The sequence below is a fragment of the Megascapheus bottae genome, chromosome 3, assembly GCF_031878675.1.
Source record: "Megascapheus bottae isolate mThoBot1 chromosome 3, mThoBot2.hap1, whole genome shotgun sequence".
NCBI classification, from domain to species: Eukaryota; Metazoa; Chordata; class Mammalia; order Rodentia; family Geomyidae; genus Megascapheus; species Megascapheus bottae.
Genome location: NC_143511.1, coordinates 90,988,973 through 91,009,645, shown reverse-complemented (window position 1 = coordinate 91,009,645; position 20,673 = coordinate 90,988,973). Strand labels below are relative to the sequence as shown.

At 48.2% G+C, this 20,673-nt stretch overlaps 1 protein-coding gene across 4 annotated transcripts in view; it reads right to left on the bottom strand.

Annotated features, from left to right (window-relative positions):
• Cacna1b (calcium voltage-gated channel subunit alpha1 B) overlaps positions 1-20,673 on the bottom strand; it is a 180,228-nt gene that overhangs the window by 105,889 nt on the left and 53,666 nt on the right. For all 4 annotated transcript variants that reach the window (XM_090331041.1, XM_090331038.1, XM_090331039.1 and 1 more), the window contains 6 exons: positions 15,793-16,002; positions 12,887-12,999; positions 10,243-10,355; positions 8,320-8,451; positions 8,013-8,085; positions 2,607-2,724 (listed from right to left, as the gene is read on the bottom strand). In XM_090331041.1, coding sequence (XP_090187167.1) covers positions 2,607-2,724; positions 8,013-8,085; positions 8,320-8,451; positions 10,243-10,355; positions 12,887-12,999; positions 15,793-16,002 — 759 coding nt within the window. The remainder of the gene's footprint in view (positions 1-2,606; positions 2,725-8,012; positions 8,086-8,319; positions 8,452-10,242; positions 10,356-12,886; positions 13,000-15,792; positions 16,003-20,673) is intronic.

Genomic DNA, 20,673 nt, shown 5'->3' with positions numbered 1-20,673 from the left:
CCAGCAACATGTCCTGAGATGTTAGGAGGGTATGCACAATAGTCTCAGGGTCCAGCTTTCTGACTCTAGTGTTCTCAGTACTTCTTTAAGAAAGGAAGAAGCCAGTTGGGCGCTGGTGGTTTACACCTGTAATCCAAGCTATTCAGGAGGCTGAGATCAGAGGATCACAGTTCAAAGCCTGGAAAGTCAGTAAGACTCTATTATTTATTTGTTGTTGGTGGTGGTGGTGATCGTAGGGCTTGAACTCTGGGCCTGGGTGCTTTCCCTGAGCTCTTCAGCTCAAGGCTACTGCCCTGCCCTTGAGCCAAACCCCACTTGCAGTTTTTCTGATAGTTAATTGGAGATAAGAGTCTCGCAGACTTTAGTTACTGGGCTGGCTTTGAACCACAATCCTCAGATCTCAGCCACCTGAGTAGCTAGGATTACAGTCATGAGCCATAGCACCCAGCTTCAGTAAGATTCTTCTTCCTAATTAACCCCCAGAAAACCGGAAGTGAAGCTGTTGCTTAAAGTGGTAGAATGCTAACCTTGCAAAAACAGCTCAGGGATAGTGCCCAGGCCCCCACCAAAAAAAGAAGGAAGAGGAAGAGGAGAAGGAGGAGGGGAAAAAAGAAAAAAGAAATCACAGTCACAAAAAGTCATACTATTGTTGACCCTCATAAGGGTCAAGCCCCACAATTCTCCCTTTTAAGTTCTACATGGCCCCAATCATCCTTCCATGAAAACTCCCCTAGGGTCCTGCCTAGATGCTGCTAGGCCTACTCAGGCCTCACAGAGCCACCCTTCAAAACCCAGTACACAGGGGCCGGAAGTGTGGCATAGTAGTAGAGTGCCTGCTTAGAGTGCACAAAGCCCTGAGTTCGATTCCTCAGTACCACATACACAGAAAATGCCAGAAGTGGCACTGTGACTCAAGTGGTAGAGCGCTAGTATTGAGAAAGCCCATGGACAGTGCTCAAGACCAGAGTTCAAGGCCCAGGAAAGGCAAAAAAAAAAAAAAAAAAAACACCTCAATAGACATACCTGCTTGTGACACAAGGTCGTGAAGCAAAGCTCACTGCCACCCTCCACAGAACCCCTGCTCTGCATCTCTTCCAGAGCTTTATTTTCAGCAGGGAGGATTTTTTTCAGTACTCAGCGCTGAAACTTACTTAGTTCGATCTAAAAAAAATGAAAACCTTCCAGATGCCAATGACTGGTACCTATAAGCCTGGCTAATCAGGAGGCTGAGATCTGAAGATTATGGTTCAAAGTCAGCCCATGCAAAAAAGTCTATGAGACTCTTATCTGCAATAAACCAGAAAAAAAAAAAGAAAGAAAATGCTGGGCCGGGACAGATGGCTCATGCCTGAAATCCTAGCTACTCAGGAGGCTGAGATCTGAGGATCGCAGTTCAAAGCCAACCAGGGCACTAGGGACGGTGAGACTCTTATCTCCAATTAACCACTAGAAACTGGAAGTGGGGCTGTGGCTTAAGAGGTAGGGTGGTAGTCTTGAGCTGAAGAGCTCAGGGAAAGCACCCAGGCCCAGAGTCCCATCTCCATGACTGAGGGGGAAAAAAAAAGGAAAGAAAAAGCTGGAAGTGACTCAAGTGGTAGAATGCTAGCCTTGAGCAAAACTTCTCAAGGACTGTGTCCAGGCCCTGAGTTCAGGACCCAGAACTGGTACACACACACACATACCACACACACACATACACATACACACACACACACACACCACACACACACACCACACACACACACCACACACACACCACACACACACACACATACCACATACACACACACCACACACACACACACACCACACACATACACACACACCACACACACACACCACACACACATACCACACACACACACCACACACACACACACCACACACACACACATACCACACACACACACATACACACACACACCACACACACACACCACACACACAATACATACACACACACCACACACACATACATACATACACACACACCACACACACACATACACACACACCACACACACACCACACACACAATACATACACACACACCACACACACACACATACATACACACACACACCATACACACACACCACACATACACACACACATACACACACACACACACCATACACACACACCACACATACACACACACATACACACATACACACACACCACACACACACCACACACACACACATACACACACACCACACACACACACCACACACACACACCACACACACACCACACACGCATACCACACACACACACACACACACAAACACACCACACACACACACAAACACACCTGTGCGCGCGCACGCGCGCGCATGGAAAACCTACTGCCCTGGGTAATTTAAGTCCCCCTATTCCTGCAAAATCCCCAGGGCTGCTCAGGACTGTCCTAGAACCAATGCTGGCCATACCTGTCCAGCTTTACCTCTAGATACCCCACAAACAGAGCCTCCAGACATGATGCCCAGAACACTTCAGGGCACCTTGGACTAGGTGCGACTGACATACCTTAATCTTCCTAGAGGAGGCTGTGCAAAAGCATGGCATGCACAAACACACGCATCCAGATCTAAGAAGGATACAGTTTCCAAACAGTGTCAGAACAATGAAGTAAAAGGAGGAGAACATGCCTTTGCTGACTCCACCTTGAGACTCGATCCCATGATACATCACCGCATTCCAGTCTTCTCCAGTCAGGATCTGTGGGAGGAGAGAGCACCACAGCACATGGCTGTATCATGCTGATATGTACAAAGCACATGCACACATTAATGGGGTGTAGATCAGGACACATCCACATTAGCATACATCCATACACAAGCACACCTACACATCTCATGGCTATGACCTGGATCAGGTTATAAAGGAAAACACATTTGGTTTTCAGCGAAGTCAAAAAAAGGAGTTCCAAACAGAAGAACTGGCCAGAAAGATGGTGGGTACAGGGAACTGAACCAGGCTGGGACAGAGCCTCTCCAAGGCCCACAGCTGATCTTAACAGTTTCCACATAGAGGAGGCCAAGAGTCAGAAAAGGGAACCCATAGCTCAAGACCACAGACTAGACGTAGGACCTTCTACTATTCAGCTTCTTGCCATCTGCCAAGTAAGTGCACCCTCACAGCCAAATTCAATCCTCATCCATCAGCAAAGCTGTCTCTACTGTTTAAGTACAAGAAGATAAAAAAACACTCTGTCCACTATCCAAAATGGAACCTGCTAGCATTCTCACAGCCACTGCCACAGCCACAGCCAAACCCTATAAAGCAAGCCCAACAATAGACCCAAGCTTTTATTGGTTCCACAATCCATGTGGGGTTTCAAGTTTACTAATTTGGGGGAGGGCGGTGGTGGGTTTTTTTTAGGATTGGACTAGGGACTGAACTCAGGGCTCATGTTCTCACATGACATTTTTGCTCAAGGCTGGCACTCTACCACTTGAGCCAAACCTCCACTTCTGGCTTTTTGCTAGCTAATGGGAGATAAATCTCAGACTTGCTTTGAAGTGTGATCTTCAGATGTCAGTCTCTTGAATCACTAGAATTACAGGTGCGAAGTACTGTGCCCAGCTCCACAGAACATGTACAAATGGAATTTGGCTTGTGTGCTAGACGTGCACAGGAAGGCATCAGGACGTACATCATTCCACGGCTTGTTTTCACACAGTGTCATAGCTTCTAAGTTTACATAAGATAACCTCTACAAACCATTCTTGGCATTGTCACACCTAACAGTTCCCAGGCTGACAAGAATGTGTTTCTCTCCCTACCATTCTTTCTGCCCTTGGTGCACATTTCTGTTGGTGCATCTTTTTCCTTCTGACCTGTGAGACCTCCTTATACATTCTTGAAGATGTCAACTCACTGTCTGCACTATCTATTGAAAACATCTTCCTTTATTCTCCTGTTCCTTTAAGCTTAATTTATTGGTATTATAAACAAGTACAAATTATAAAGAACAAGAAAGAAGAAAAAAGAAAGAAGAAGGAGGAGGAAGAGGAGGAGGAGGAGGAGGAGGAGAAGGAGAAGGAGAAGGAGAAGGAGAAGAAGAAGAAGAAGAAGAAGAAGAAGAAGAAGAAGAAGAAGAAGAAAGCAGCTCAAATTATAAAAAAGTCAAATTCAAAGCTAGAAAAATCCTATCTATAGGCATCAGAAGGAGGAAGAAAGATAGGAAGAAAATTTTGACCATTCAACTTCTCTAATGGCTATAAAGCATTCATTTCCCTTCTTCTTAAGCTAATTTTTTTAAATTGTTTTCCTATGAAAATGCAAGTATCATCTAAGTTTTCAAACTTACTGGCATAACATTGCCATAAAATATGGGTATCTGATTTAAAGAAAAAAACTTTTTCTATGATGTCCTAAGGGTTAGAATATACAACTTGTCACTTTTAGCTTTTATTCTTTTTTTTTTTTTTTGCCAGTCCTGGGGACTGAATTCAAGGCCTGAGCACTGTCCTTGGGCTTTCTCAAGGCTAGGACGCTACCACTCAAGCCATAGTACCACTTCCAGCTTTTTCTGTGACTGTGGTACTGAGGAATGGAACCTGGGTCTTCGTGCATGCTAGGCCAACGCTCTACCACTAGGCCACACTCCCACCCCAGCTTTTATTCTTAAAATTATATTCAAGATTATAAACTGCAGAACACCAATGGCCCATGCTTATAATCATAACTACTTGGGAGGCTGAGATCTGAGGACTGGGGTTCAAAGCCAGCCTGGGGAGATACTGGCTCCAATTAACCACTCAAAAACTGGAAGTAGTGCTTGCCTCAAAGTGGCAGAGCACTAGCCTTGAGCAAAGGAGCTCAAGGACAGAGCCCTGAGTTCAAGCCCCATGACCAACAACAACAACAAAAAGATTATAAACTTACCTTTAAGTATCCCATAAGTTTTGGTACTACCTTTCAGGTCTAGATATTCTATAATGTCCATTGTGACATCCTATTAACCCTAATTCTTCAACTTACAATGGGAATGATATTTGTGTGTGTGTGTGTGTGTGTGGTTCATGGAGCTTGAACTGGTCTGGGCACTGTTCAACATCTGCTCTGGTCCTTGAGCTCTTCAGCACAAGACTACCACCCTACCCTTGAGCCAAGCTCTACTTCCCGTTTTCTAGTGATTAACTGGAGGTAAGAGTCTCAAGTCCTTTTGTGCCCGGGCTGGCTTTGAACCCTGATCTTCAGATCTCAGCTTCCTAAGTAGCTAGGATCACAGGTGTGAGCCACTGCACCCGGCGATAATTTTTTTAATGTCAATTTAATTAAACAGACCAAGAATGTTTTTATAGGAGAAAAATTATTCACTATTTGGAAGAATTTCTTGCATGATATAACAAATAATAAATGTTCTATACACCTCCAAATAATAGTGAATATTCTATTCACTACTTTCTGAATGTGATTTCTACATCAATTGGTTCATGAACTCTTCCATACCCTTTCTAATAGTTTGTTATCTTTGCAATTGTGATTATCTTTTCTTTCTTTTGTTTGGGTTGATATCAATATCACTATATCAACTTTCTTTTGGTCACTGTTCAGTTTATAAAACAAGCAGGGGGCTGGGAGTTTGACCTAGTGGTAGAGTGCTTGCCTACCATGCAGAAATACCCAGGTTTGATTCTTCACTACCACATACATTGAAAAGGCTAGAAGTGGAGCTGTGGCACAAGTGGTAGAGTACTATCTTTAAGAAAGCCCAAGGACAGTGCTCAGGCCCCTGAGTTCAAGCACCAGGACTGGCAAAAAAGAAAAAAAAAAAACAGTAGGGATCTCTCCCTCTATATTCTGAAGTAGGCTACATAAAATTGGAATAACTTTTTTTTTTTTTTTGCCAGTCCTGGGCTTGAGCTCAGGGCCTGAGCACTGTCCTTGGACTTTCTCAAGGCTAGAGCTCTACCACTTGAGCCTCAGCACCACTTCCGGCTTTTTTCTATGTATGTGGTACCGAGGAATCGAACCCGGGTTTTCCATGCATGCTAGGCAAGCACTTTAACCACTAGGCCAAACTCCCGGCCCCCTTATTTTTATTGTTATTATAAAGGTTATATACAGAGAGGTCACCGTTATATAAGTCAGGGAAAGAGTACATTCCTTTTTTCTTTTTGTCAGTAGTGGGGCTTCAAGCCTGGGCTTGGACTCTGCCCCTGAGCTATCTGGCTCAACGCTAGCGTCCTACCACTTGAGCCACAGGCCCCCTTTGGTTTTCTGGTAGTTAACTGAAGAGTCTCACGGGCTTTTTGTGCCGGGGCTGACTTTGAACTGTGATCCTCAGATCTCAGCCTCCTGAGTAGCTCGGAGGGAAGGAGTGAGCCATGGGCACCAGCTCTCAATCATCAGTTTTCTCTGCAAGAGCATTAGCAGTACTTTCAGCAGTCAGTCTACTCCAAGTCCTGGCCAACATCTGCTCTGGTCCTGAACCAGCTAGCTGCCTTTCCAGTCTCCTCCACCACATTGCCTCCCCTCAATTTAAGGGCTTGGGTCCTCCCCAGGAGCTCAGTGCAGCTGACCTATGTGTGCAGGCCTCTGATTCCATGGAACTTAAACACAAACTGGACCATACCCTGGGGCCCAAGCCTCTTCTGTCACCCACTACTGATTCTGTTCCATTTCCAGTCCTCAGAGACTCTGTATTAGCTACTTCCATTAGTACCCTGTTGCTTTCATCAGAGTAGAGGGCAGAGAACGTCCAGTCAGAGCATCCTCTGGCCAGCAGTGCCACTCTTTCTCCTCACTGTGACCTTCTCCTCATAGTGCTCAAGTCCTTCCTGGCAACATATACAGAAAACACAATCTAATGACCAGTCCATCAACTCCCTGCTCTAGAGCCACTATCATGGCTCCCTCTGGGCAACATTTGTCCACTTCTTGGGCCTTTCAACCTGGCCCCCAGTCCCTAGCCCACCGGTGGTCATGCCTGCTCTCTCATCATGCTCATGTCATGAAACATGTTCCTCTCCATTTCCCTTCCCTGGTGCTAGGCACCCTGCCCTGTAGGCCCCATCAGGAAGGCCTCCTCAGGCAGGTCCTAGGATGGACCCATGTCCATTTGTCACCCACTGATGGCTCACATTCTGAAGGCCACCAACCTAATGAGCAACCAAGCTTCCTTTGCACCAATGAGAGAAAGGGGAAATGTGGTGGCTGACCAGTGCCAACACGTAAGGCGCCTAGGTGTGAAAAAGAGGCAGCTGCTGCAAAGGTTGAGGCCACGAGGAGGCCACGATAAGCTCAGCACCAGCATGGACAGGAAGCGCAGAGCATGCTTACAGAGCTGGGGCTGATAACCACAGAGGCCCCACCAGGCCGGGAGATAGGGGAAAGTGACAGGAAGGTGAGAGGGGACGGTCATGTAAAGATGCAGCACAGCACATGGGACTAAACTCTTCTCCCAGCCACTCATTCAGTCCAGTTTGGCCTTCTTGCTGAATGAGTCCCTCCCTCTGAGAGAAGAGAATACAAATGCCCCTTCTCACCCTTGACCCTCAGTCTCAGAAAAGGTATCCAAGAGGGTGTTATCTCATCAATCAGGCTAGTCCTGGCAGCCCCACAAAAGTGAAAAGTGCCCAGCCAAGGGTCCCCAAAAAGAAACTGTCCACGAAAGGGCAGCCTTCCAGCGAGCTGTGGCCATGGATCTTAAAAGAGAAAAGGGACACACAAGGGCCTGAGATACTACTGAGGGAAATTTAAAAGAGAGCTAAAACAGAAGTGATTTCAGGTACTAGAGACTAAGAGATAGATCGGTGGCCTAGAGCCTAGTGGATGACAGTCACCTATGTCTCCAAGGAACTTGTTCTGAACTTGCCCTATGCAGCAGACATGAGAGTGTTGCCTTCCCTTGACACTTAGCCAGCCCAAGACCTGTCTAGGATTGTGTTTTGTTCTGTGCTATTCTGTCTGAATGTTGGGCTTCTACAAGTGCTACGGAACTAAGGAGCTGACAGGGAAGTCTTTTCCAAAGTTGAGCAGAGAACAGAAAGCCTTACCTGGAAGACAGTGAGGATAGCAGCTGGAAAGGTGTCAAAGTTGGTTGTTGGAGTCTCATCTTGAAAGTTGAACCTAAGAAAAACAGTTAAGTCTCGGGGAGAGGCAGCTCCATCAGAAGCAAATACGGAATCACTCCCGGCCTCGCCCCCAAACACCAATACACCCATTCCAGCTAACATGGTCTGCATCTCGGCCCCTTCTCAAGGACCTCCAGGAAGGCAGGTAGAGGAGGCATGGCACAGCATCACCAGCACCACGCTCTGCCTCGCCAGGCCCCTTCCACTCCCCTTCCCCTGAACCACTCACTGGCCCCCAAATAGCTGCATCCCCAGCAGAGCGAAGACCACAATGAAGAGGAAGAGCAGGAAGAGCAGGCTGACAATGGACTTCATGGAGTTGAGCAGGGATACCACCAGGTTCCTCAGGGAGTTCCAGTACCTGTGGGGGCCAGGCAGAATGGCAGACAGAACTCTGCCCACTGGGGGCTGCCCCCCCTCTGCCTTCACACTCCCCTGGGCTCCTACATTTATACTTACTTCTGGGACTTTTTACTTGCTTGAGCCCAAGCCTGTACGAGGCCATACTTCCTAGGTTCCAGACCACTATCTGGACTTTGTAGCTAAGGCCGGCCCACAAGGACAGGAAGCACAACTTGTTCCATGTCAGATTCACCCTCGTTCTCCCACCCCTGCCCCTCGAGTCTCTCTCCCCTGTCAAATGATTCCATCACCTATCTGGTGGCTGAGTCCAAGCCCAGACATAACTTCATCTCCTCTTCTTCCTTACCTCCCACCCCCAGTGCTATGGAAAGTACAACCACAACCATCAGGCACCTGGGAGTAATTGTTGCACCAGCATCTGAGCAGGTACGCTCCCTCAGCATCCTAGCCAGTGCCCTCAATGAACCTTCTTATAAAATGTGCAAGCTGGACACTAGTGACTCACATCTGTAATACTAGCTACTCAGGAGGCTGAGATCTGAGGATCACAGTTCAAAGCCAGCCCAGGCAGAAAAGTCTGTAAGACTCTTACATCCTATAAACCAGGAAAAACAAAAACAAAAACCAGAGGTGATGCTGTGACTCAAGTGGTAGAGCACTGGCCTTGAGTACAAAGAGGCTCAAGGACAGCATCCAAGACCTGAGTTCAAGCCCTTGGACCAGCAAAGAAAAAACAACTGTGCAAGGGCTAGAGCACTCTCAAGAGGCGACAGCCCTCTCCTGGACCTCGAAGAGGTAGAGACAAACCTTATGAGAAAGTTCTCGAGCCACCTGGGAGGTGTCAAAGGCCTGAGGCTGAGGCAAAAGCAGCCCTGGGGTCATTTCCTAGAGCTCCTCTCACTGGACACCATGGAACAATGAAGGAAGCTTCTTGACGACCTTGCTCAAGAAGTACTTGGTGTGTATTCTGTAGATCCCACTAGACTGAAATCTGCTCAGACCTCTTCCCCAGCCATACCTTCCCATCCTTAATCCTATCTATTCAATCCTCGGGACTGGAATTAAAATGGGTGTAAAAGACAAGAACGACAGTCTACCTGAGGAAGCAATGTATGTACCCAGGGCCTCCACAAGAGCGGTATAAATCCTCAGGCTCCTATTGCCCTCATGGTACCAGAGCCTCCAGACTAGACCAGCTTAGTCTAGTACACATCAGCCTCTGCTGCTGCCAAGACAGTTTCTGAGAGTCAGGAAGAGGACCTGAGCTCTCCCACGTACCACCTCCCTCATGGGAGGCCTCAGTCTCCGCATGGGCGAATAGAGCAACTGGCTTCCAGAGTCAAGATCAGAGAATCCCTGGAAGCAGGCCTGTCACTATTTCCATCAGTAACTCTAGGGTCAGGCTGGAAGGTGGAGAAATCAAGCCTGGCAACAGGAGCCATGTAAGCACCGGGCCAGTTCAGATAAGGTCAGGAGATGAGGCTTCCCCATCTGCACAATAGGGTCAGGACAAGGGGAAAACTGCCATCTGAGAACTTGATTTCTCTGTTAACCATAAAGCAATCACTTCTAAAGGCTGAGACATGGAACGAATGGCTTTGAGGAAATGATGTGAACTATCAAGAAAAGCAGAAAAACCAAGCCTGCTGCAGCACCAAGGCTTTTGGGAACCATGCTGAGGTGAAGATGGCCCAAACAGGTTTCCTCAGGCCAGTACATCCGACTAGGCAAACAGCTACCGAAGGGCTTCCCGGCACACTGCCCCACCTGGGGCACCTGAGTGACCTACTTTGTGACCTTGAAGATCCTCAGCAAGCGGAGTGCTCGCAGCACACTGATTCCAAAGGAAGTCCCTGGCTTGATGGCAGCCCAGACCACTTCAAAGATGCTCCCTACGATGACCTGTAACAGGAAGACACATCTGTACAGCTGCATCCACAAATGTCCATGATGTATCAGCACATCCTGGCCCGTGTGGCTGCACTGCTCACCAAGTGCCTAGGCTGCCCCCCTCCGACTCACGAGCCAGTCAAGGAGCAGGGAACACCCTGCTCCTGTTAGCACTGTGAACTCCAGGAAGGCTGCAGCGGCCCCTGATCCTGAGCCCTGTCCGCCCTCCAACCTGGTCCCAAATAAGGATATCCCAAGAGGAGAGAGGATGTGGGGCAAGATTGGACCTGCTGGTGTCCTGGCAGGGCTTGAAGCCACTTGCCCAGTGAACTTCATCTGTGCTTTATCATGCCAATCACCCCACGTATCAGGTGTTCTCTTCCAGACTAACAAAACACGTCTCCATGCAAATCCCCCTCCAGTCCTGCCACAGTTCTAAGACTTTCAGATTTATAAACTGCAAGTCGAGTCCTTTTTACTTTTTTGCTTTCTAGGAACCAGGACCCTACACATGTCACGAAAGGAAGACAGAGTGTGACTGGCCTGTTCCTTTGTCTGATAGGATTCAGGGTCCGATGACCAAAGTTGACTTAGGCTTGACAGAAGTGACACGCCCTTCCTGCCAGCTGCCTCTCAGACAGACAGTGGGAAAGGCCATCCTAATCAGTGCTTGGTGCAAGAGGCTCAAATGAGACCAATGCAGGTGGAGAACACCCTTTTCAGCATCTTCCCCTAGACAGGGTGAGCAAGAGGTCCAAGCTGAATTCTTGCCCCGGCCACTTCCGTTAATGGGGCTCTCCTGAGTCTCACATGCTCTCTTCATGTATGGAATTCTCCTTTTCTCAAATCCACCCTTTCACATTTGGTATGAAACTCAAACGCTGAGCATTAGTTTCTTAAGATAGATATATATCTATTACACAAGCCCCACTCCTGGGGCTCGAACTCCAGGCGGGCCTGGGCTCTGTCTTTGACCTTTCTCAAGGCTAGTACCTTACCACTTACGCCACAGTATCACTTCCGGATTTTCTTTGTATGTGGTACTGAGGAATCAAACCAGGGTTTCATGCATGCTAGGTGATTACTCTACCACTAAACCACACTCTAAGCCCTTAAGAGAGATTATATACGTGTGTGTGTGTGTGTGTGTGTGTGTGTGTGTGTGTGTTGATCAGTCATGGGGCTTGAACTCCCGGCCTTAGCACTGTCCCCCGGTCCTTTAGTTCAAGGCTACCACTCTACCATGTTGGGCCATTGTGCCACTTCTGGTTTTCTGGTAATTAATTGGAGATAAGAGTCTCTTGGACTTTCCTGCCCAGGCTGGCTTTGAACTGTGATCCTCAGATCTCAGTCTCCTGAGTAGCTAGGATTATAAGTGTGAGCCACCAGCACCCGGCTTTAAGTTACATATATGTAACTTATATTTACATATATTATCCAGGGCTTCAGTCATTTCCATCAATTTCCCATTGACAGAAAATCTGACCCTGCTTTGGCATTGGTGTTCTCATCAAGTCACTGAGAGAACAGTGAACATGCCAGGACAAAGCCCTGTGGTATATCACTAGAGATGTCCCCACAGGTAAATACCACACTAGTAACCAGCCGTATCTATGTGTGGTTGGTACAACATCCATGAGACAACTCAAAGGTACGATAATTCGCTGTACAATTTCTACCTTCTCCACAAATAGGTTCACAATCTATGAAGTGTCCTGCCAACCTCCAGAGGGGCACACCAACACCCGCAGCTCTTCCTTCACACCTGGGAGAAGCTGTCAAACCATGTGGGCAGCCTTAGCCTAGTCACCTCTGACCTGACACTCATCTCCAGAGTGAGGGTCATGCTGAATTTTCAAGATGAAGTTTTCCTTCCTTCAAGACCAACCCATACTCTGCAGGACCTCACACTCTTCAGGACCCCATCCTGGACAACTCCATACTCTGCAGACCCTGCCCCAGCTAATCCCACACTCAGAAGGACTCAAGGACTTTCACAGAGCACTGGACACTCATCTGCCTCTCCGCCTCCAGGCAAGTGCCAACAGAACCACATCCTCTAACTCTGAGCTCAGCCCTAAAGATGTGTCCAGCATGCACTGTTAGGTCAGGTAAGGTGACTCTCCTGTGGCCCCTGACCCCTGCCAGGTCTCCATTCTTGTAATGAGCGGTGGCATATCCCTTTCTCTCATGCAAGACTGCAGCCTGGGCTTCTTTTCCAGCCTAGTCTTCTTCCCCAGGAGGGACTGGTACCTGTTTCTGGGTCAGATCCACAGGACGATAGGGCTCAGACCATAGTGCTTGAACCCATCGACAGGGTCAGAAAAAGAGGGACAACATTCTGCACTGGGGAGTGACTGCAGCTAGCACCATGCAGTAAGGGCTCAGGGCCAGCCAGGACCACCTGTCTGTAGATAGGCTGACAGAGCTCAGCCTACACTGAGTATGCATGCAGGAGGAACCACGTGCATGCTCAAGCAAGGACCTAGTTTAGACCTTCCCAAAACCCACCACAGGGACCCCAAGTAAGTTGCCTTACTCACCCCGAAGTCAAAGCAATTGAAGGAAGACCGGAAGTAACTTCTAGGCCCTAAGCCATACATCTTTAGAGACATCTCTGTGAGGAAGAGACCCAGGAAAACAAACTCTGCAAAATCTAGGAGAAGTTGGAAAAGATGAGGTTAGCTTAAGCCTCCTCCTCTCTTGCCTCCAGCCTGCCTGGAGGGAGCACACTCTGGGCCTTCCAGGACCAAGCCTTTCCAGACTGGTCTGTACCCTCACTCTGCAATTGTAGCCTAAAACAGGGATAATAGAAAGAAGAGTCATGAGAGGTGTTAGTTCAATGTTGGATGAGCAGCCAATACCAAGGGATGCAGCTTCAGCCTGGCCTGGTGATAAAACCTACAAGTCCCCTGGAGAAGCCCAAAGGAGTCTGGAGTGGAGGACAACACAGCTCCCGCCAACACTCTGTGAGCCTTCCCCCATCCGTTCCAGGCTCTGGGGACTGGAGGGACCTCATCAGAGCCTCTCCATATTCCCACAAAGACTTCCTGATATTCTTCCTCAGGAATGCCCAAAGCATCGTGTTTGACTTGAACTCTGTCCCTGAGTTTGTCCCACTAAATGAACACCTGAGGAGCTCCTGGGCCCATCCAGTACAAGCTCCCCAAGGCACTGACATGTGAACGCTTCAATGATATCGCCCTCATGCTGTCAAAAATGATGGGCTAGCAAAGGTGCTCATGCTGGGAACCCCACCACAGCCCTGCTGGCTGGAAGGAAGACACACACCAAGGCAGAGGCAGGTTCTTTGGCATGCCACCCTTGACCTCCTGACGCCACTCATTCCAAACCAGGCCTGTTCTCCACACTGGGAAGCCAATACCCTGCTGGTCTGGAGTTTACTCTCTGCCTGGCTCCTGCAGGCCGAGAGGCAGAGGTTACCAGGGCTCACAGTGAGCACTCAAGCATTCCCCAGAACTGAGGAAATCCTCCAACCTTCTATCAAAATGGCCTAAGCCCCAAACGTATATCCTCTCTATTTGACCAAGAAAAGGGTTCAAGTATTTATTCCTGCGTCACTCATCCAAAGAGCTGGCACTGGTGCTGCTGTGAGCTATGGCACACAGGGGTCAGAAGCTAAGGGGAAGCAGAGCAGGCAATCAAAACATGTTTTCAGTGGTGAGAGGTGAGTGTGTTGTGGGGACAGGGCAAACACATCTGTCTGTCGGTATATGAGGCCTCCCAGGGTTTTGCAGCTCCCCTTCCTATCCAAGCATGGCTTGTACAGGCAGTACATCAGGATGACCAAGTGGCTGGAGAGCCAAAGTGCAGAACCAGTCGTCTGCAGGGCCACAGAGTCCTGGCAGGAGAAACCAATCCATGCTTCTGGCAAGCCTGCACTATCCCACTGCACCAGCCCAGGCTTTATACTGAACAGAAACATTCAGACCCAGCCAACAGTGCCCTCTCCCTCTATCTATTCTCTTTCATTATGCCATAGGACCAGGAGTTTCAAGAAACTGCAGCGACTAGAAAGCAGCAAGGGGCAGATTCCCAATCGGGCATGCCTGTGGCCTGGCCCAAGGTTGAGGCACTTCCAGCCTTGGGCTCCCCACTTCCAACATGCAAGCAAGCCACCACACCTCCCTCAAACACACCTAGCCTGCCCAGACAGCAGACAGGGAACCATCAGAGACTTGCTGCACCACACTGGCTCCAACATAGGAAGAAGAGGCCTGAACAGTCTAGAGAGGAGGAAGCACTCTTCCTCTCTGCCCGAGCTCCAAGAACCCAAGGATCCATGAAGAGTGTACAGTGCCACATTTTTGCCCAGGACATATGACCTGGGGCCAGCACAGACTGTTGTATGACACTTGCTCCACATGTACTTTCACCTTCATGTCTGAGGGGCATCTGCTGACATCACCTCCATTTCCTTTATTTCCACTGCCCTCCATGAGGTAGGAGAGAGATTTTTAACACAGAAGTGTGGGAAGCTATAGTCTAGAACCACACCCCGTGGGTCAGATAGCCTAAAAGTCCGTCAGTCTACAGCTCACAGAAGCCCTGCAAGGGTTGAGCAGTCTCACGGATACACAGGATAGGAATATGGCTGCCTTGGAAGCTGGTGAGGCCACCTTCAAGGCGCAAGACTTGTGATAGCAGGCCAGAACTAGGAGTAAGAGTCGGGCGTTCCTCTCCAGCGTCAGAAAGGATACTCCTGGGGGTCCTGGGGCAGCTCCCGGAACACAGGACACGCCTGGAACAAAGAAGGCCCTCCGGGGCCCAGGGCGGGAACTGCTCCCAGACCCACCAAGCACTGCTGAGCCCTGAGGGACGGAAGGCCAAGCACTGACTGTAGTGCAGGAACACGGTTAGCTGCTTTAACTCTCTGTGAGGAAGGCTGCACAGCAAGCCCAGGCTCCTCATGGCATCAGCCTCAGAGAATCAGTCTTAATGATGGACAAGTATCCATTTGCCTTCTTGGAACTAGAGCTGGGGCTGAGACAAAGGGGAGTCATGGCCTGGTGAGTGATTGTCCAGACACAGTACAGCAAGATGCTCTAGCCATGGGTAGTAATTCAATCAATTGTTAAGAAAGGCAACAGTGCCTGGACAGTGCCTCCTTGGAGACCCAGGGCAGAAGCTGCCACCTCAGTGTGGTAGTAGAACACAGCACTGAGTCAGGAGTCTGCAGATGGAAAGCCTCAACAGTGAAGATGCGCTCTGACTGGCCTGGTGTACCATGTCCTCCTCCAGGACCTCTTAACTCGTGTCCCACCATCCTGGTGAGGGCATCACACCAGGTACTCCAGCCTGCCAAGGTGGGGAACCCTCAGGCCCCGGGCCCAGGGGAGGCCTCCAGCAGAGGCTGACGAGGGTCAAAGCCAGAATGCTGGGGCAATAGATTATCAGGACGCATGAGCAGGGAAGGCTGGGTACGTACACAGTGCCGTGGTGAGCCTCTGTGGCTGGTTATAGTGAACCATGGCCACACACAGTGTGTTCAAAGCCACCACACACAGCACCACCCAGTAGAAGCTCTGCGCCTTCACCATACGCCGGATGAAGAACCGGAACATCTTCTCTTTCCTCCGGAAGTATGACGAGCTCTCAGTCTTCCCACTCTTGAGGCTGGCTCGGGCAAAGGGGGACCCTGCGTAAGAAGAGATTTGCTGAGGGCTCAGGGCCCAGCAGGCTCCCAAGGCACATTGCAGACACAACCTCAGACATGCCCTCCCCTGCCTTCCCACGGGTCAGATGAGGGGGCAAGGCTCCTGAGACCCCAGTGACCGTGTGCCAAGGAGAAGAGACAGACGGGACTGGACTATCAGAAATCAGTCTCCAGTTCCAGCACCTTGGTCATCGTCAGAAGGACAGCCCTGATGCCACAGGCTCTCTCTGTGGGCACCACAAGCTTTCCCCCAAATATATGAAGAATCTGCAAAGTTAGTTCCTCCTCAAATCCTATTTTTATGTGGCCTGAGGAATCCTGTAGTATCGGCCCTCCTCCCCAGTCTCAGCAGCCAGAAACCATGAACCAGCAGTTTCTTTCTTTTTTCTTTCTTTCTTTTTGGTGGATCATGGGACTTGAACTCTGGGCCTGGGCACTGTCCCTGAGCTCTTCAGCTCAAGGCTATGGCCCTACCCCTGGAGCCACAGCCTCACTTCCCATTTTCTAGTGATTAATTGGAGATAAGTCTCAAGGTCTTTTGTGACCAAGCTGGCTTTGAACCTGGATCCTTAGTTCTCAGTCTCCCGAGTAGCTAGGATTACAGGCACCACCCCCGGCTGAATCAGCAGTTTCTTAAGTGGTTATTCTGGAATACAGGCCAAGCATACTTGCTTATGTGTGGTGGTGGCTACTACCTTAGACATAAAGTCTCAAATAGTCACCATCTGGGAAGTTTGCTGGGGCTTCTCTACTCTGACTTCTGTAGCCCACCCCTCTCCTCACGCTCAAGCTGATGGCCTTCTCCTGGGCTCACCCAGATAGGAGAGATGCAGGAGAACCTGGCCTCACAGGTTTCAGAGTGTTTCCAGCTTTTCTCCCTAGCCTTCTTTCCATCATTGGCTCCTCAGCCTGGGTTATAGCTTTCATGACATCTCTGCAGAGATTACTGTTTGGGTCCTTAGCCCAAACAACAATGACCAAACAACAATGACCATCACTACCACTGGTCATGTTGCTAACTGACAGAAGCTCCAGGACTAAACTGTAAGTCACCAGAACAGGGGCCTGATGCCTTGCTGCCAATGAGTGCTCCACACGGGATTTTGTGAAGTTCTCAACGTATCAGTGAATGCTCTCTGTGCTCCAGGTGGCTCTGCTATCCAAGTTTTGACCAGGGCCAGGCTGAGTCTCTACCCAAGTGCACAGTTGTGCCTCATTTGTGCACCAAGGAGTTATGCCTGAGGGTATTGAGCCTCCAAGCATCCTTCTGAGAGCATGTATCCTGCACTCAGCAAGAGGCCTCTCAGGGGATCTGGGCCTGCGCAAGGGTCCCTGTAATACATGTGTTCACACCTGTGTGCTTGCCCAGGCTCTTAATGTGCATACTATCAGTTTGGGGAATGACAGCAACCTCTGAAGCTCTGAAGAATTTATCTACAAGCTAAGCAGGCAGATGGGCAGAAACTATCCCTGTGGCCCAGGGCCCAAAAGGAAGGTGTAAAAGAGCATCCATCGGCCAGCCAGCACCTCCCAAGGCCTTACAGCAGCAGACCCCAGGTTTTAGACACTATCCTCAGCTGACACATGCACGGCACACCACTCCTCACTGCATCCTCCCATATCTACTCAGGAGGCTGAGATCTGAGGATCACAGTTTGAAGCCAGCCTGGGAAGGAAAGTCTATAAAACTCTTAAATCTTTTTTTTTTTGCCAGTCCTGGGCTTGAACTCAGGGCCTGAGCACTGGGCTTTATCAAGGCCGGTGCTCTATCACTTGAGCCACAGCACCACTTTCAGCCTTTTCTGTGTATATGGTACTGAAGAATCAAACCCAGGGCTTCAAGCATGAAGGCAAGCACACTACCACTAGGCCACGATCTCGGCCCAAGTTCATGAGACTCTTCTCTCCAATAAATTACTTAGAAAAAGCTAGAAGTAGCCAGGCGAGATGGCTCATGCCCATAATCCTAACTACTCAGGAGGCTGAAATCTGAAGAGCATAGTTCAAAACTAGCCCAGGCAAAAAGTCCATGAGACTCATCTCCAATTAACCACCAGAAAACCAGAAGTGGTGCTGTGGCTCCAGGGGTAGGGTGGCAGCCTTGAGCCCTGGGTTCAAGCCCTAGGACTGGAAAAATTAAAAAAAAAAAAAAAAAAAAAAAAAAGCCTCTCTGCTTGAGATAAAACACTCTGGACCCCTCAGACAGATTCCCTTCCCTCCTTCTTTTCCTCCTGCATCCATACCCATCTGGAGGTTCAACCTAAACGCCCAGAAATGGAAGTTTTGACCGTTTTCCACTTGCTGGAACTCCAGTGATTCAAAACAACTCCTGAAGACAGGGACAGTGGCTCACGCCTGTTATCCTAGCTACTCAGGAGGCTGAGATCAGAGGATCACTGTTCAAAGTCCAAGAGACTCATCTCCAATTAACCAGACAAAAAGGGGAAGTGGGGCTGTGGACCTAGGGGTAGGTCAGTAGCCTTAAGCTGAAGAGCTCAGGGACAACGCCCAGGGCTAGTTCAAGCTCCACAACCTTAAAAAAACAAAAGCAAGAAAACCTCCTTTCATATGGTGAAAAAGTGCTTGTTGGGAGAATTGATACACAAATTACTGAATATAAGAGAGATTAAACAAATTATAATAGGCTACCAAAACAAGTTATTCACCTGAGAAAATACAAGATTTCTTAACAAAATGTAAATTACAAAATTGTTCCTCGCCTCTTTTTGTCTTTTTTTCCCTCTGCTGTCTTTTTTTTTTCATATACTTTTTATTGTAATTAATAGAAGAGTTACATTATATTCACCAGATAGAAGGTGCTTACTTCACAAACATTGATACCCTTTTCTCATGTCTTGGGGTCCTGGGGTTTGAACTCTTGGGCTTGGGCACTGTCCCTGAGCTCTGGTACTCAGGGCTAGCTCTATATCAATTGAGCCACAGCACCACTTTCAGTTTTTTCTGAGTAGTTTATTAGAGATAAGAGTCTCACAGGGGCCAGGAGTTTGGCCTAGTGGTTAAAGTGCTTGCCTAGCATGCATGGAAAACCCGGGTTCGATTCCTCGGTACCACATACATAGAAAAAAGCCGGAAGTGGTGCTGAGGCTCAAGTGGTAGAGCTCTAGCCTTGAGAAAGTGTAAGGACAGTGCTCAGGCCCTGAGCTCAAGCCCAGGACTAGCAAAAAAAAAAAAAAAAAAAAGAGTCTCACAGACCTTCCTGGCCAGGCTGGCTTTGAACTGCCATCCTCAGATCTCAGCCTCCTGAGTAACTAGGATGACAGACGTGAGCCATCAGCACCCAGCTCTTTTCTTTATTTTTCTGTTTATTTCCTTGTTTCTTTCTCTTTCATTCTTTCTTTCTTTCACCAGGAGTTCACAGGTAGTTTTGTTTGTTTTCTTTGTGCAGGTACCAAGGCTTAAACTCAAGATCTGGACACCGTCCCTTAGCTTTTTCACTCAAGTCTAGCATTCTACCACTTGAGCCATAGCTCTCCTTCTGGCTTTTGGGTAGTGAGGTTTGGATTAGAGACTCACAGACTTTCTTGCCTGGGCTGGTTTCAAACCATGATCCTTAGATCTTAGCATCCTGAGTAGCTAGGATTACTGGCACAAGCCCCTGGTGCCCAGCCTTGTTCACCGTTTTATCTCACCTATAAATAATAGATAATTTTAGTGCTCTTATAAATATTCATAAGCCATAATATAGAACTAAGGTTTGAACTTAGGGCCTTGCACTTGCTAGGTGGGTATTCTAACACTTAGCCATGTCCTTAACATGTTTTACTTACTTTTTTTTTCATATAACCAGGCCTGGACTGCAATCCTAATTATACTTCTCACACAGGTGAGTTGACAGGCGCACATCACTGAGTCCAACTTTTATGGGGAGATGTAGTCCATGAACTTTTTGCCAATGCTGGCCTCAATCAACCCCTCCCCAATCTCCTCTCCCTGAGTAAGGGTTATCAAGTGTAAAGCACTGTGTCCAGCCTAAAAAGACGTTTCAACGAGTCTTCAATGCATTTTACAAAATCAAAATAAACTTCCAAACAAAATTAGAATTAAAGAAAATTATTTAAATATAACACATGATAAATTGTTTAAAATAATCATTAGATCTGTATGATACATTTATTTCTGATTGAAAACTCAACTCTAACAACCAAATAGAAAAAAGAATAGGGCATCTGAAGTCATCAGAAAATAAACATTTAACAGAAGGTTTGAAAGCTCTAGTCGTAATAAAACAAAAATTACATTTCCAAGTTAACTGGCCTCAAACTGCAAAAATCAAGCACAGTTGCAGCATCTACCCAGAGTGAGAGTAAATATCTTCTTGCTCTGCTAATGGATGTGATGTCATACAGAACTCTGAGAAATGCATGTGCCCTAACCTCAACAGCCACTTCCCCAACACCCATTCCACAGAGACAGAGCACTAGTGAGAAGGGCAGATGTTTTCGAGAATTTGGAGCAGCCTTCCCACCAGGACAAGAAGGGCGGAAAAAAAGCAAGAAAGTAGAAGTAAACAGCATTGACAGGGTAGCAGCAGACTCTGTCCTGGTGAGACCACACCACAGAATGCAGTGAGTCATTGTCAAGAAAGAATGAGACTTAGTTTAATGAGTTTTCCAAAAGGTATCAACGAGACAT